The sequence below is a fragment of the Hylobates moloch genome, unplaced genomic scaffold (assembly GCF_009828535.3).
Source record: "Hylobates moloch isolate HMO894 unplaced genomic scaffold, HMol_V3 SCAFFOLD_10, whole genome shotgun sequence".
NCBI classification, from domain to species: domain Eukaryota; kingdom Metazoa; phylum Chordata; class Mammalia; order Primates; family Hylobatidae; genus Hylobates; species Hylobates moloch.
In genome coordinates, this window is record NW_026652285.1 from 77,471,683 (window position 1) to 77,490,224 (window position 18,542).

The window sequence follows — 18,542 nt, forward strand, 5'->3', positions numbered from 1 at the left end:
AGCTTTTGAATGTGTTTGCTCTTGCTTTTCTAGTTCTTTTAATTGTGATGTTAGGGTGTCAATTTTGGATCTTTCCTGCTTTCTCTGGTGGGCATTTAGTGCTATAAATTTCCCTCTACACACTGCTTTGAATGTGTCCCAGAGATTCTGGTATGTTGTATCTTTGTCCTCATTGGTTTCAAAGAACATTTTTATTTCTGCCTTCATTTCATTATGTACCCAATAGTCATTCAGGAGCAGGTTGTTCAGTTTCCATGTAGTTGAGCAGTTTTGAGTGAGTTTCTTAATCCTGAGTTCTAGTTTGATTGCACTGTGGTCTGAGAGAGAGTTTGTTATAATTTCTGTTCTTTTACATTTGCTGAGGAGAACTTTACTTCCAACTATGTGGTCAATTTTGGAATAGGTGTGGTGTGGTGCTGAAAAAAATGTATACTCTGTTGATTTGGGGTAGAGAGTTCTGTAGATGTCTATTAGGTCCACTTTGTGTAGAGCTGAGTTCAATTCCTGGATATCCTTGTTAACTTTCTGTCTCATTGATCTGTCTAATGTTGACAGTGGGGTGTTAAAATCTCCCATTATTATTGTGTGGGAGTTTAAGTCCCTTTGTAGGTCACTCAGGACTTGCTTTATGAATCTGGATGCTCCTGTGTTGGGTGCATATATATTTAGGATAGTTAGCTCTTCTTGTTGAATTGATCCCTTTACCATTATGTAATGGCCTTCTTTGTCTCTTTTGATCTTTGTTGGTTTAAAGTCTATTTTATCAGAGACTAGGATTGCAACCCCTGCCATTTTTTGTTTTCCAGTTGCTTGATAGATCTTCCTCCATCCCTTTATTTTGAGTCTATGTGTGTCTCTGCACGTGAGATGGGTTTCCTGAATACAGCACACTGATGGGTCCTGACTCCTTATCCAGTTTGCCAGTCTGTGTCTTTTGATTGGAGCATTTAGCCCATTTACATTTAACGTTAATATTGTTATGTGTGAATCTGATCCTGTCATTATGATGTTAGTTGGTTATTTTGCTCTTTAGTTGATGCAGTTTCTTCCTAGCCTCGATGGTCTTTACAATTTGGCATGTTTTTGCAGTGGCTGGTACCGGTCATTCCTTTCCATGTTTAGTGCTTCCTTCAGGAGCTCTTTTAGGGCAGGCCTGGTGGTGACAAAATCACTCAGCGTTTGCTTGTCTGTAAAGTATTTTATTTCTCCTTCACTTATGAAGCTTAGTTTGGCAGGATAGCAAATTCTGGGTTGAAAATTCTTTTCTTTAAGAATGTTGAATATCGGCCCCCACTCTCTTCTGGCTTGTAGAGTTTCTGCTGAGAGATCAGCTGTTAGTCTGATGGGCTTCCCTTTGTGGGTAACCCGACCTTTCTCTCTGGCTGCCCTTAACATTTTTTCCTTCATTTCAACTTTGGTGAATCTGACAATTATGTGTCTTGGAGTTGCCCTTCTCGAGGAGTATCTTTGTGGCGTTCTCTGTATTTTCTGAATCTGAATGTTGGCCTGCCTTGCTAGATTGGGGAAGTTCTCCCGGATAATATCTTGCAGAGTGTTTTCCAACTTGTTTCCATTCTCCCCGTCATTTTCAGGTACACTAATCAGACGTAGGTTTGGTCTTTTCACATAGTCCCAAATTTCTTGGAGGCTTTGTTCATTTCTTTTTATTCTTTTTTCTCTAAACTTCCCTTCTCTCTTCATTTCATTCATTTCATCTTCCATCAGCGATACCCTTTCTTCCAGTTGATCGCATCTGCTACTGAGGCTTCTGCAATCTTCGCGTAGTTCTGGAAACTTGGCTTTCAGTTCCATCTGCTCCTTTAAGCCCTTCTCTCCATTGGTTATTCTAGTTATCCATTCTTCTAATTTTTTTTCAAAGTTTTTAACTACTTTGCTATTGTTTTGAATTTCCTCTCGTAGCTCAGAGTAGTTTGATCATCTGAAGCCTTCTTCTCTCAACTCGTCAAAGTCATCCTCCATCCAGCTGTGTTCCATTGCTGGTGAGGAACTGCGTTCCTTTGGAGGAGGAGAGGTGCTCTGCTTTTTAGAGTTTCCAGTTTTTCTGCTCTGTTTTTTCCCCATCTTTGTGGTTTTATCTACTTTTGGTCTTTGATGGTGGTGATGTACAGATGGGTTTTTGGTGTGGATGTCCTTTCTGTTTGTTAGTTTTCCTTCTACCAGACAGGACCCTCAGCTGCAGGTCTGTTGGAGTTTACTAGAGGTCCACTCCAGACCCTGTTTGGCTGGGTGTCAGCAGCGGTGGCTGCAGAACAGCGGATTTTCGTGAGACCACAAATTCAGCAGTCTGATAGTTCTTCTGGAAGTTTTGTCTCAGAGGAGTACCTGGCCGAGTGAGGTGTCAGTCTGTCCCTACTGGGGGGGTGCCTCCCAGTTAGGCTGCTCAGGGGTGAGGGACCCACTTTAGGAGGCAGTCTGTCCGTTCTCAGATCTCCAGCTGCATGCTGGGAGAACCACTACTCTCTTCAAAGCTGTCAGTCAGACAGGGACATTTAAGTCTGTGGAGGTTCCTGCTGAGTTTTTGTTTGTCTGTGCCCTGCCCCCAGAGGTGGAGCCTACAGAGGCAGGCAGGCCTCCTTGAGCTGTGGTGGGCTCCACCCAGTTCGAGCTTCCTGGCTGCTTTGTTTACCTAAGCAAGCCTGGGCAATGGCGGGCGCCACTCCCCCAGCCTCGCTGCCGCCTTGCAGCTTGATCTCAGACTGACGTGCTAGCAATCAGCGAGACTCCGTGGGCATAGGATCCTCCGAGCCAGGTGCGGGACACAATCTCCTAGTGTGCCGTTTTCCAGGCCCGTTGGAAAAGCGCAGTATTAGGGTGGGACTGACCCGATATTCCAGGTGCCGTCTGTTACCCCTTTCTTTGACTAGGAAAGGGAACTCCCTGACCCCTTGCGCTTCCCGAGTGAGGCAATGCCTCGCCCTGCTTCGGCTCGCGCACAGTGCGCTTCACCGACTGTCCTGCACCCACTGTTTGGCACTCCCTAGTGAGATGAAACCGGTACCTCAAGCAGAAATGCAGAAATCATCCGTCTTCTGTGTCGCTGGGGCTGGGAGCTGGAGACCGGAGCTGTTCCTATTCGGCCATCTTGGCTCCCCAGCTCGAATCCTTTTTTTTTTTTTTTTTTTTGACAGCGTCTCGCTCTGTTGCCCAGGCTGGAGTGCGGTGGTGCGATCTCGGCTCACTGCAACCTCCACTTCCCCGGTTCAAGCAATTCTTATGCCTCAGCCTCCCAAGTAGCTGGGATTACAGGTGCCTGCCACCACGCTCAGCTAATTTTTGTGTTTTTGGTAGAGATGGGATTTCACCATGTTGTCCAGGCTTGTCTCCAACTCCTGACCTTAAGCAATCTGCCCGCCTTGGCCTCCCAAACTGCTGGGTTTATAGGCTTGAGCCACTGCGCCTGGCCAGCTTAATATGTTCTTAGACTGTGGCGGGCAGGTAAGATACGGAATGTAAACATGTGATGTATGTGAGTGTGTATTTCTTTGAGATACCATTTCAAGTAAGTTTTTAGATCTTTTCAAACCATATACACAGGCTGAAAAATGTGCAATGTTAATTTTACAGTGTTGTAGTCATGGTAGCATTCTTCTCACCCTCCTGTTCTTGTTTTCCTTGTGCTGGATTTGTTTTGGGAGCCTACTTGGTTCTCAAGGGTAATGACCTTACCCTTAGTCATGAATACTCCTACACAGATTTTTTTTTTTCTAAATGAAAACTGAGTGTTAGTATTGTATCCCTGTTTTATGCCCATATAAGAAAGTGTTGAGTTTAGTTCCTTACTATGAAATGTAAAATGTATGGAAAACAAATAGTATTCTTAATGGTAATGACACGAATCACTGAGTGCATACTATGTTAGTTGCTTTATATATATTATTGATCACGTTACAACAAACTATAAAATAGGTGATATGTAATTTTTCAGATAAGGAAACTGAGGCTCAGAAGGATAAATATATTTTCCAAGGTCAGAGAACTATTAAGAGAGAACCAGAAAGCAAGTTCACATTGGTCTGACTAAAGCAAGGGATAAGGTTGCTGCCCAGTCACTAGCATAAATCAAAGGAATATGTTTTAAGGTATAAAAGAAGTTAGAAATATAATAGGGATACTTTTGCCCTTGGAAGAGCCTGAAGCCTACAGGACAGACAGTGCATCTATTCTCAAGAGGTTGTCATTGATCCAGCCTGGGCCCAGCAGCAAGGCCCTGCCAGCTTCTGGCTTTTTTTTTCCTTTTTCCTAAGCTTCTTTTTCTACTGTGATGTGATTTCCCCAGATGGTTCTCAAGGCATTGCTCATCACTTAAAACTGTGTACTCAATGCCTGTCTCCCATCCCAGTTCCACTGCCCACCTCCTGCCCCATAGAGAAACACACACCAGAATTACTGTGAGAATTAAATGAGTTAATACATGTAAAGGGTTTAATACAGTGTCTGATAAATAGTAAGTACTCAATAAAATTGGCTATCATTTTTAAAGGTCTTTATCATTAAGTATTATTAGGCCAGGCGCAGTGGCTCATCATACCTGTAATCCCAGCACTTTGGGAGGCCAAGGCAGGTGGATCACCTGAGGTCAGGAATTCAAGACCAGCCTGGCCAACATGGTGAAACCCCATCTCTACTAAAAATACAAAAATTAGCCAGGTGTGATAGTAGGTACCTGTAATTCCAGCTACTCAGGAGGCTGAGGCAGGAGAATCGTTTGAACCTGGAAGGCTGAGGTTGCAGTCAGCTGAGACCTCACCATTGCACTCCAGCCTGTGCGACAGAGCAGAATTCCATCTCAAAAAAAAAAAAAAAGTATTCTTAGTAGTGATGGTGGTGGTGATGGCAATGGTAGCAGTGATAGTGGTGGTGGTGGTGGTAGTGGTAGCAGTAGTGGTTGATTCAAAGGTTTTATGACACTTTTCTCAAGGACCTGATTGTTCCCTGTCCAGAATCTGTCTTTGTGCAATTCATTATACAGGGTCACAGGCATAGACATGCTTAGTCAGACGCCCAGGATAGAAGAAGGGAGAATTAGTAAGAGAATGCTTGTTTCTACTCAGAAATTGCCAGAAACAATTCTCTGTATGCCCTGCTTCCTTGTTATCAGCCATGGAAACAGTCCACAAAACCTACTTCTAAACCTCATCTTTCTGCCTGGCTTTTTTTCTTTCCTTCTATCTGTATAGATAGAACATTAATGGGTTTGGAGTCACTGATAGGGTCACACACACACATTTTTTTTTTTTTTTAGTTTGGTAAGTTATACCTGATCTTCGTGCCGGGTTCCCAGTCCCCTTGCTGTGCTGAAATGTGCAGTGTTACTTGATCTGCAAAGGCCTCTGTAGTAGTCCCCCTTTTTTTCCTACTTATTTTTTTTTCCTTTATAGTTTCCATTTTAGCATATGTATTGACTTTACCTTTTCTGCTTTTCAGTTTGTTCTCCTAATTTTTATATTAGGTTATATTTCCTGTTCCAGATTTGAAACCACATTTTGCATAGCAACAGAGTTTAACTGTGTGAAAGGCTATTGACAGATGCATGATTTTATAAAACTTCCTATGGACTCAGTGGAATTGAACCCTGGCTGGAGATTCATTTTAGTTGGAAGCATTCCTTGTACTCCCTTCCTTGATCCGTATTATTGCACTTAGCTTATCTCGGTTGAGAATGTTTAGGCCTTACTTTCTCTTTGAGCAAATGTTAGCATCTACAATCTTTGTCATCTCATCTACTTTATAACATTAAAAATACATGCTTTAGTGTGCTTTCTAATTAATCTTCCTTTTCCTAAAATACAAGTATACAGGACTTAAAGGGTATAATTTCAGATTTGGGGATTATTTTATCTATCTGTAATGGACAGTATTTAAACTATTAAACAATATTTACTGCAGTTATATCAGTTCAAAAGTAATTGGCATTCTTTCTAGAAGATGTGGATTCTGAAAGGTAAAATAAATTAAAAATCACTTTATTTTAACACCCAGAGATGACTGTAGTTGAAGTGTTGGTGTATTTCCCTCTAGTCTCCATTTAACTTTATATATTCGGTTGTATATATTCATTGATATCTATAATATATATTAATTTTTGGAATTATATAATTCTGTTTATATGAATTATATGTAATGAATGAATTATATGTATTAACTAAAGTTTACTGTTTATATATAAACTTATTCATGCTATATTATATAGCAGTATTATGATATTCCAATAATTTTTTTTGGTACAAGTTTGACAAAATAAGAAGAAAATTAATGATTTGAAGAAAACTAAAATAGATGATTTCTGATTATAAAATATGCATGTACACAATACAAACATTTAAATATTAGAAGAATAGATCATGAAAATTATAAGTCCTACAATTCCCCAATTCCCACTGTTAGTCTGTTTATAAGCAATTTTAAAAAACTGTATTGATGATGAGATTTTTATCGTGGAGGAATGTGGAATAGATGTTCTTTGCTCTAGGCTTAGTGAAATATGCAGGGAGCCACAATGTGTTTTGTGAAATAATATCTCAGTTTTTTTCTCCATGCTTTAGGTATGTATTCTTTTTGGATCCATGCAACCTGGACTTGATAAACCGGAAGATTAAGTCTGTAGCACTGTGTGTAGCAGCATGTCCAAGGCAAGAACTGAAAACTCTGAGTGATGTTCAGAAGTTTGCAGAGATAAATGGTGAGACGTTAGGCCATCCAAATCTATGACCTGTCACCTTGTTCTCTTTGTTAAATATAAATTTGCCCTAGTGTTAAATAAATTATCAAGGAACCTTAGATAATTGAAGTAATTTTGGACTTCCTTGCTAAAAAATATTATAGTCACCCAGGGAGCTTGTTAAACTCCAGATTCCTGGGCCCCACCTAGTGAAATTCTGACTGAGTGGGTCTTTGTGCTCTGGAAGTTAGTATTTTTTAAATAAATATCTCAGGTGACTTTGATGTAGTCTATGAGTATTTGGAAATTACTAAACCACTCTATGTAAAATTTGTTTCTTCCAAGTATTGGTTAAAAGTATTTCAATTTACATATATATAAATTGAAACAAATTTTATATATTGAAATAATATATATATGTGTGTGTGTGTGTGTGGTGTGTGTGTGTGTGTGTGTGTGTGTGTGTGTGTGTGTGTATGTAAAACCCTGGTTAGCAATGTAACATATGCATATTATAGGAAATTTGAAAAGTTCAGAAAAAATAAGAAGTAGAAATTTAAATTCCAGCATTAGTAGTTTTTCAATGAGTCAGTGTGTATATAGTTTTGTGTTTTGCTTTTTAAATTTAATGTTCTGTCATAGCTCTTTTTCTGATATTAATTGTGAGCAGCTTTGAGGCTAAACAGGGGAATTAGCTGAGAAAACTAACATAGTTTCCTGAAATCTAGCTCTGTTCTCTGAGGCATTTTATCTCTAGGTACCATCCTCAGGTCCACATGGCTTGCCTCAGTTCTCTTCAGAGAATCGTCTTTTTAACCACCCTTTGTAGAGGTCCATGTTTTTGAATTTCCTTGAGGTTTCATGCTTGTATTTTGTGTGTAGGAATCCTCAGAGCTGCCTTGGTCCTGCCCACATCCACAGCCTGGTGCTGGTTGCTTGGAACAAGGACCGACCCAAGTATCCAGTGGGTACAACTTCTAGCTGGGTGGATAGACAACCTGGAACCATAGCTCTACACACACTAGCATGGCTCCAGTGTCTTCCAGTTGAGGATGCTAGCCTGCTGAAGGCAGGAGGACTGCAGCCTTCCAGGCTGGCAGTATCCCTGTTCCGTTGTTCCATGCCCTCAGCATAGGATAACATGGGTTGATTTGGGTCTGGATTCCAGTGCTGACTGTCACTGACTTGCTCTGTAATGAGGGTAAAGGGTAAAAGTTCTCTGAGCCTAGGTTTCCTCATCTGAAAAAATGTGGATTAAAAATAATACTCTGTCATAAGTTGTTATGAAGATTAACTAAGATGATGTATGAAGAATACTGGACACTTGGTAGGCACTTGAATAAAGAAGTGCCAACCACTCTTCACGATCTCATTTTTTATTCCCATATTGTATCTCCACATGTGTTGTTGCTGAGCCTCGTACCAGAACTACCAGCCTCATCATTATAAGGTTTCTTAGGAAGGGGTGAGCCCTTCCTTAAGGGTTTTTCCAGAATTTTAGACAATGTGAATATACGGTGACAAGTGGTGTTGTTGAGTGGTTAAAAGTATATACTCCGGAATCTGATTCTTTGGGTTCAGATGTTGATCCTACCACTTTACTGGCTGTGAGACCCTGGGCAAATTACTTGACTTCTCCTTGCCTCAGTTTCCACATCTATGAAATAGGGACAATGTTCGTACCTAATATACTTCATAGGATTGTTATGAGGACTTGATACATGAACAGTGCTTAGAACAGTATCTGGCAAATATTAAGTTGCTAAGAAAAATTATTGGCTGCTGCTATTATCATTATAATTATTAATATTATTATTCCACTAATGGAATGTAATAGTCTTTCTGCCTCCAGTCTCTCTCTAGTTTTAGCTCTCTTACATAGAACTGACATATTAATATTCCTAGAGCTTTAATCAATGCTAACCCCTTGCTCGGAAATTATCCATAGTAAAAAATAAAAGTCTGTATGTCTTATACTATCATTCAAAGCTATGATCTAGTCTTGAACTGTCTTCCAACATATCTTCTCAAACCCACTGGATGTGAGTCTTGGTCCCTTGAACCTGAGCTGTCATCTGGAGGGCTAGAAGAGAACTAGGTCCTTGTTGGCTGTGTGGCCTGCTGAGATGTTCACTGGAGGAGAAATGCCCTATGGTCCCCTGCTGGTATGCTTTGTTTCCAGGCTGGTATCCTTCTAAGTGAATATGATACCGACTGTGGCCTGTTCAGGTCTAGTTAAGAAGACTGTCCTGGTGGGTTTTAACAGCTTTGTATTTCTCACTGTGTCTTGCACAAAGTGGGTGCTCAAGATGTATTAATGAATAAACATTATTTCAGCAAACAGACTTCTTAAATTGGTGCCTAGCTACAAAGGTACCATTAGGGTTTTGTGCCAGGTGTATGAATAATAAGTCAATAAGCTAGCCATAAAAAATGACAGCATCCAGAAGCACAACAATGGAGGATAGAGAAGACAAAATTTTAACAGGCAGATAGAAAAGCTATAAAATTGTATCAGAGAGAGAGCCTTTGGTATAGGGGCCTAAATACCTTATTTGAGTAGCAACCCTAAGTTGAAATTTCTGAATTTCTCAAAAGAACCTATGCTGCTGTTTAAATTGGTGACTTAAAACTAGACCTGGTAAGATTTAATTCCAATATTATCCTTATCACTGAGAGAATTATTTCTCTGCTTTTTGCATTATTTTTCCTCCTTTTGTCTTTTTAAGTTATCTGTTTTTTTTCTTTTTCTTCCTGCTTAAAAGACAGGCTGAAGTGCAGTGGTCTAGGCTGTAGTACAGTGGCACAATCATGGTTCATTGCAGCCTTGTACTTCTGGGCTCAAGTGGCTCTCCTGCTGCAACCTCCTGAGTAGCTGGGACTACAGGCATGTGTCACCATGCCCAGATAATTTTCTTACTTTATATGGCAGTGAGGTATTGCTATGTTGTCTAGGCTAGTGTCAAACTCCTAGCCTTAAGCAATCCTCCCTCCTCGGCCTCTCAAAGTGCTGGGATTGCAGGTGTGAGCCAGACACCTGGCCATTCAGTTATCCTTTCTATCATTTGAGGTGCAAGTTGATTCAAGAGTAGCAAATAATTTTTATTAGAATCTATATCTGCATGTTGTTACAGCATATTTCTGTTAGAAAATACACAGACCCTTTAGCCTCAGATATATAGACCTCAATCATTAATTTCAGAGAGGAATATCTTTAATATATAATTCAAACTTAAGTGGGAAATTTTCAAATCAGTTAAGAGGGGCTAGTTAAAGGTCCATGAAAGAGCCTAAATGTAAGAGCTAAAACTGCAAAAACTCTTAGAAGAAAATGTAGGAGAAAGCTGCGTGGCCATGCATTTGGCAGTAATTTCTTTGATAGCACCAAATTGCACCAAAAGCACAGGCAACAAAAGAAAAAATACATGAATTGGATTACATCAATTAAAAACTGTACATCAAAGGACAAAAATCAACAGAGTGAAAAGTCAACCCACAGAAGATATTTATAAATCAGATATCTGGTAAGCAGTTAATATCTAGACTATCTGAAGATCTACTATTAAAAAAACACCAAAAATCACACAAGTATTGGTGAGGATGTAGAGAATTGGAACCTTTGTGTACCGTTGATGGGAATGTAAAACAGTGCAGCTGCTATGGAAAATAGTATGGAGGTTCCTCAAAAAATTAAAGATAAAATTAGCATATGATACAGCAGTCCCACTTCTGAGAATATATCCAAAAGAACTGAAAATAGGATCTTAAAGAGATATTTGCACAATCATGTTCATTGTAGCATTACTCACAATAGCCAAGAGGTAGAAGCAACCTAATGTCGGTAGACCAATAAATGGATAAAGAAAATATGGTGAACTGCCAGTCGTGGTGACTCACACCTGTAGTCCCAGAACTTTGGGAAACTGAGGCAGGAAGATCACTTCAGTTCAGGAGTTCAAGACCAGCCTGGACAACGTAGTGAGATCTCGTCTCTACAAAAAATAAAATTACCCAGGCGTGGTGGCATGCACTTGTAGTCCCAGCTACTCGGGAGGCTGAGGCAGGAGGATCGCTTGAGCCCAGGAGGTTGCAGTGAGCTGAGATTATGCCACTGCACTCTAGCCTGGGTGATAGAGTGAGACCCCGTCTCAAAAAAACCTCAAAAACAAACAAAAACAAAGAAAATGTGGTGTATACATACAATGGAATATTATTTTAGCCTTAAAAAAGGAGGAAGGAATGTCATATGCTACAACTGGCATGAAAATTGAGGACACTATGCTAAGTCAAATAAGTCAGTTATAAAAAGAAAGAGACTGCATAATTCCACTTACATGAAACAAAAAGTAGAAGTGTGGTTGCCAGGAACTGAAGGAGAGGGAAAAAGGGAGTTGTGGTTCAATGACTAGAGTTTCAGATTTACAAGATGAAAAAGTTCTAAAAATCTATTGCACCACAATATGCATATAGTTAATAGTGCTGTACTGTACACTTAAAAATGGTTGAGACAGTCAATTATATGTTATGCATTTTTTACCACAATAAGAAATAGGAAAATAAATTCTGACACATGCTATAACATTGATGAACCTTGAGGACATTATGCGAAGTGAAGTAAGCCAGTCACAAAAGGACAAATAGTGTATGATTCCACCCTGGAGCAGTCAAATTTATATAGACAGAAAATAGAACGATAGTTGCCAGGGTGGCAGGGAGAGTGGAATGGGGATATTATCTAATGGGTGAAGAGTTTTAGTTTTGTAAGATGAAGAGAGTTCTGGGGATGGATGGTGGTGATTCTTGCACAACAGTTTGAATGTACTTAATGTCACTGAACTGTACACTTACAAATGATTAAGGTAGTAATTTTATGTTGTCTTTATTTTATCATAATTTTTATTAAGTTCATGAAAGAGAAGAGTCCCGTTTGAGGCAGTAGCAGTTTAAGTGCTAATCTTATACCTTATTTTAAGATGCAAGGCAATATAACATGTTTCTTACTAGAATGAGAAGATAATATAAATCGTTTTCAAAGAATTTTAAGTTTCCATGACACCATTTGAAAGTACTTTTTAGCACTTACAACTATCCATTCACATGAAATTTTATTACCTCCAGAAATTAAAGGGGAAGAAGCTCTTGGTTCCTATGGTGGTGGTTTTAAGAAATGTATTTACTAAGCAAATAAATTATTTCCTCAAATCTTTGTTTCTTTTAAACAAGAAAAAGGAGTTGTTTTCTTGGGCACTTACAGTTTGTGGAATGCCCCTGTCAAGTGTGACTACAATAGAGAGTATTGTGGAGATGCTGTCATATTACAAAGAGCTTTGAAAGGCAGGCAGACAAATATAAAAATGTGAGGGCTGGCCAGGTGCATGGCTTACACCTATAATCCCAGCACTTTGGGTGGCCAGGGTGGGTGGATCACCTGAGGTCAGGAATTCAAGACCAGCCTGGCCAACATGATGAAACCTCATCTCTACTAAAAACACAAAAATTAGCCAGGTGTGGTGGCGTGCGCCTGTAGTCCCAGCTACTTGGGAGGCTGAACAGGAGAATTGCTTGAACCTGGGAGGTGGAGGTTGCAGTGAGCTGAGATTGTGCCACTGCACTCCAGCCTGGGCAACAAGAATGAAACTTCATCTCAAAAAAAAAAAAAAAGAAAAAGAAAAAAAGAATATAATAATAAAAGAACTGTGAATGCTAGTACATGAGTTGGGTGGTAGGGGTACAAATGTGCATTTATTTTTATGGTTCATAATTCATATAACAAATATTATAAATACATAATGCTAGAGAAGAAAACAGTTTAAAATTTGCCTTTAAAAAATTGAAGTTGCCAAATACCATAGGGACTCAGTATCAAACTTCTTGCAGTTGTGTATGAATTTCCTAGGGGCAAGCTCATGCTCTATTCATCTGGGAAATATCCAGGCCCTAATATAGAGGCTCACATAGTAGATAAGTAGATATTCATAAATGTTTTTTGAAAGAATGATGGGCTGGATTTCCCTATTCTCCTCTATTGCCACTTAATAATTTCTCATTCTCACAGAACACTTTATCCTCAATTCTGTATCTGTGTGAGTTGACACCAGCAGGTAAATTGTTCCCCAATCTAACCAGTATTTCTGTGAAATCAGTTCTTTTTATTCATCACTAAATAACTCATTTTATTCATTCATTTATCTCCCTTGTACATACTATCCAAGTGATTATTCATATCTCTTCTTCTCTTAAGCCCTCTTGTTTGTCCTCTTTCCTAAACTTATGCCCTACGGAGAAAACTGAAACCATCTGGTGAATGTTCTCATCTGAGTTCTTATTTTCAGCAGGGAATGAATTCCATCTTACTTTCACTTTCCTTCTCTTCAGTCTGATGAACAGGCAGGCTACTTTCCTCCTTATTATCATTATTTTTGAAAATTCAAGTAACACATACAGTAGTTCTCCCTTATCCATAGTTTTACTGTTCGATTTCAGTTACCCATGGTCAATTGCAGTCTGAAAATACTTTATGGAAAATTCCAAAAATAATTCATAAGTTTTACATTGTGCACTTTGCTTAGTAGCATGATGAAATCTTGCACGGACCTGCCCCATCCCACGCAGACACAGATCATCCCTTTGTCCAGCATATCCACACTGTGTATGCTACCCACCAGTTAGTCTCCTAGTAGCCCTATCAGTTATCAGATCAAAAAGACATAGCATATAGAGGGTTTGGTACTATCCACAGCTTTGCGCATCCACCGAGGGGTCTTGGAATGTATTCCCATGGATCAGAGGGAACTACGTACATTGTAGTGGGAGAGAAGAATCTCCCTCCTTCAGCTTTCATCTCAACCCAGCCATACCAAGACAGGTGGTGAAGGGAAGGGGAAGACAATGCCTGCTCAGACAGTTCTTCTCCCTTCTCTCCCCCCTCTAATTCTGATCCAGCATCTCTGGTCCATAGACGACCCTTCACTTCACTCCACTGTCCCCATTGTTCAGCACGGGCATCTGAATTGGAATAGAAACATCAGACTTAAGCCCTGAGTTTTGTTTCAACATACCATTTATTGGTAGCTATTGTAGGCCATGGACTGCACCAGTGCTTTGCATATTGTTTTGATTTTTGCACTTGCTATCTAAATTCTAAACGGCAGTTTAGAAATGAGCACAATCTTCGAAGTGTAGTGATGCGTGCCTGTATTCCCAGCCTACTGAGAGGCCAAGGCGGGAAGATCACTTGAGCTCAGGAGTTCAAGGCCAGCCTGGGCAACATAGCAAGATCCCTGTCTCTAAAAAATAAATAAATAAATACATACATAAATAAATAGAAATGAACATAACCTGTGAGTAAGTTAGGGGCTGACTATAGATCCTTAGTGCTACTAGTTCACTTGGAATTTTTATTACCTTTTCCATTATTCTTATCAAAGTGTTTTATAATACATGTTTTATCTTCCCTAACACAGTAGTAAAGTCTGGCAGAAATCTTATTTTCCTTTTGTTTGCCTCCCATTTATAGTATGTGGAAAAAGCACTCCCATTTATGAGTGCTTCTTCAATGTACTATATTTTGAAAAAAATTTGAGAGCTTTATAACCTGCCCTTGAGACAGTGTTCACATTTTGAGTAGAGCCATGTAGCTTGTGTTTTCTTAATGATTGCTGTTTAGCCATTAAAAACTTTAACAGATTATGTGATCCATTCAGATAATGCTAATTGTGAATACTAATAAGTCTTTTTGATTATTGTTATCTGGTTGTTAGATTAATCAGTATCAATAGATGATTAATCAGTATCAATAGATGATCAGTATATTACCCTTTTTCTTACCAGTCAGTATGAATAAAATTTAAACCCCAGAGTAATTATGTATTCTTTTTGGCACAGTAAGTCAAAAGATTTGACTTGATATCATTTATAAATGAATGAAATGATCAACTCTAGCAACTGAATTAATTGTCTCCAAGTCAGAGATCAGCAATGTTGCTTGGTTGTTTAAAAAGAAGGAAAATCCTTACGTTTGATAATGCAGTTCAAACTAATTCTTTCATTCAACAAATACTTAGTACCCATTAAGTGTGCATCAGATACAAAGTACAGTCCCCACATTTAAGGAGTTTGCAGTATAGTTGAGTCAGAATTCTCCTTATCCTCCACGACACCTAGTAGAAGTCTTGTACGTAGATGTTCAAAATTAATTCACTCAGCAAATATTTATTATGTGTGCCTAGTGTGTGCCAACAGTGGTTGACAGACAATGCCACATTCTTACCTGGCTAATTTCTGTAGGTGGATGCTGCTTGGGAATTGCAAATATGTCCATATTTTTCATGGGTTACTAGGAATTAAAATTGGAAAATTATCTTCCATTCTCCCAGCATATAAATAGTGTTTCTTAATTAGTGAAAAAGAGGTTAAATTCATTAGACATCACAAGGCAATGGAAATCTTTCATAATAAAAACTGTTCTGCATTGAGAGACTTTCTTATTAATTGCAAATTTTTAAATCATGGTTTAAGGAATATTTTTCCTTAATTTTAATCTATCCTACAAATATCATTGTGGTGGTAAATTAAACAAAATTTTAAAGCAAGAAAAATTAGCCCCCAGCATAGAAACTCTTTGTTTTGTATCTTTATTTCAAATAATGTGATGTTTTGAACCATTGGTTCACAATTAAAAGTGCTTTTGCCTCCTCAAAGATAATTGGCAATGTCTGGAGAAGACATTTTTGGCTGTCACACTGTGTGAGAGCTGGGGTGGAGACTACTGGAATCTTGTGGATAGAGGCCAGGGATGTTGCTAAACATCTTGCAATGCACAGGACAGCCCCCTACAACCAAGAATTGTCCAGCACAAAATGTCATAATACCAAGATTGAGGAATGTTGTTTTAGGTAGTATATTTGTAGCAAATGGTGAAAAGCATCCGAACATTGTATATAACATATAACACCAAAACATAAGATATTAAAAGCAGTTATTTCATTTTTTCTCCACTCAGGATATCTGTTTTATTCAACAGAAGGCTTTTGGATGACATCTATGTATCAGGAAATATAGGTTCCAGACATTTCAAAGGCGTAAGGTTCGAGTTCTCAAAGAGTTCACATTGTAAAAATAGAGATGATATATAAACAAAAAATTACAAAAGAATATGCCATGTTTTATCATAGAGCTAAGTAGTAAATAGCTTTGTTGGGTGGGTCAGAGAAGGCTTGACAGAAGAGATGAAATTTGAATAGTGTGTAGAAATTCTGCTCGGACGTCAACACGCAGGTGCTAACTGGGAAAGGACAGCACAAGCAGAGGGAACAGCATGTCTGAAAGCCTGGAAGCTTGTTAAACAGCAAGCATTGATTGTATGTTGTTTATTATGTTGAGATGAGTCTGGAGTGTTAGGTAGAGACCTGCTTTAGGAGGACCTTGAATCCAGGATAGTTGGACTTCATCCTGAGGATAGGGATATGATATGACTAATCTGCTTTGTACAAAGACCATTCTGATGGCTATTTGCAGAATGGATATGAGAAACACTTTACAGTATTTTAACTGACACAGTAGGAGATCATGAAGGTCTGAGATAACATAGGAAGGTCTAATGTCAGGATGTGGTATCTCTTGAATGGTATAGGAAAACAGTAGATAAAAAAGATGTAGGATAACTTGTATGTTTCACGGATGATGGAACCATTAGCCAGGACAGAAAATATAAAATCAGAAAGTACATGGTGGAACTAATTTTTCTCCAAAGATGTTCTTTTTGAGGTATCTGTAGAACGTATATTTTTTGGCCCAGGAGTTTATTGAATACTTGCCCAATTATGAGTATTAGCAATGGTACAAAGGAAGCATGGCAGCTTAGGGGCAAAGAATTCCACTTCTAAATATGCCAGTGATTGTGTTTAAGGCCTTGGAAGTATTACTTTTTTTTTTCATCTGTAATGTTTGGAGTGTGGTGATGGAAACATACCTCTTAGGGGAGTTGATATAACTGATACTGAGCTAAAGAATAACAAATTAAGACTAAATAATTGACTATTATACAGCATTTGAAAAATTGTAGTAGTTAAATATTCTGGGGGCCATAGCAACTATTTATCATGATAAATGTTTATACACTAAAGTTAGGTTCCTAAGATCACTCAGTTTGATAGTCTTTGAGTAACATCGGCTGAGTTGCATGGATTGCCTCTGGTGTGCTTTAGATAAGCTTTTGTTCTTAATTTTCTACTTTTCATTACTCATGTATAATTTTTACCTGCTTTTGCGTTAGAAGGAAAACTTTGTCTTGCTGGTTATATCCAAACCTCTTGTGCTAAGTATTTTTTATACTTTCACTGAAAAAACAAAAACAAAGAAACACATACTACCTTCAAAATGTTAGCTGAAAATGCCTTAGCTAATGAACATGAAAAGAAAAACAGTTGTAAAATGTTTGCCGTTACTGCATTGTTTTAATGTTCTTCATTGAGGCTTCCCTGTTCATCAACCCTTTGAGCAGGAAGCAGTATAAGGTTTCTTATGATTGTTACTACTAACACATTGTAAAGATCTTTTTCCTTTAATCTATTTAGTACAGGATCTATTTAGTACTGGCCTGTGTCCCAGAATACCATCAGAGATAAGGCTATTATCCTTTCATTGAGTATTATCCTGGGAAAGTATTTATAAAATTGAACTCCGTTGCACCTGCTGACCTCCTTTTTTAAATGAAGAAAGGGTGGGGATAGAGATTATGCTAACTGAATTCAGATGAAGCAGTGTATTTGGCAGCACTGACACAAAGTGCTTTAGTTAGGGCCTTTTGTTTTGTGCAAATCGATTCCATCTTGGACTCTGAAAGAAATAAGTTGAGAATTCAGATCAGGAAGTTGATAATCACATTGGGTGCTCTGCACTTATTGGCACAGTTGCTATTTTTCATGAGCAATTCTATACTAAGACTCCTAGCTATTTCAGGATTCTAAAATGTTTGCTTGCCTTTGTTGTCATGTTTTCTGCAAAATTGCTATAAATGTAATCTAGTGGCATTATATTCAAGTATGAAAGACAGTACTCTTAGAAGATTTAAATATTTAATATTCATGCTTAGCTTTTTAAAAAATAGATCATTAAAATGGAAAAGAATGGTCAAGCACAATTTTTAAAACTTAGTTTCTTATTGAGCCTACCTTAAGCTTGAAAAGCTTGAAGAACAGTGCCATGTAACTTGTAATTATCGCTTTAAAAATATTTAGCATTGTCAGATTACTCAGATTATCGTTATATAAAATATATGCTACATGCACTCATTTCAGTATGCTATTAAGGCTCACATATTTAATCACTTAGGTTTTTTGCTGGTTTGGGGCAGCATTGCTAAATTGTGGTTTGTGCCTTTCTAAAAATTATTTTGATTGATAGGACAAGATATAAATGAAATAAATTTGCTCCCAATTTTGTTGTCCCATTAAATCAAGCTACATTCTTTTTTCCATATTCCCTTCCAGTTCCTTCTCATATGGTCACATGCCTTTTCCATAATTAACTCAGTGTTGCAGTCTGCTGTTCACATTATATTTTAAGCTTTTTCCATGGTGGTACAATATAAAAGTTCAGTATCATCATAATACAAATGCAAAGCTATTCTGTTTATTTAATAATAAAGTATTTGACCAAATTAGTAATCTGGTAGGAACATCAGTTAATCAAATATAAACAGTTTATGTGATGAAATGCAGCAAAATTAGAACTGGAGCCTGGGTCTCCTCACTTAACAATATATTATACAATGAACCTTCCAGTATTCTAGTTGCTGTATTTAAAATTAACAGATCAGGAAAATACGACTTATATTGAATTTAGTGGACTTTATCCATCTCAA

At 38.2% G+C, this 18,542-nt stretch overlaps 1 protein-coding gene across 4 annotated transcripts in view; it reads left to right on the plus strand.

Moving 5' to 3' along the window:
* The window catches only part of SLC44A1 (solute carrier family 44 member 1), a 208,733-nt gene that overhangs the window by 96,940 nt on the left and 93,251 nt on the right, over positions 1 to 18,542 (plus strand). For all 4 annotated transcript variants that reach the window (XM_032164778.3, XM_032164779.2, XM_032164780.2 and 1 more), the window contains one exon: positions 6,564 to 6,700. In XM_032164778.3, the coding sequence (XP_032020669.1) occupies positions 6,564 to 6,700 (137 nt within the window). The remainder of the gene's footprint in view (positions 1 to 6,563; positions 6,701 to 18,542) is intronic.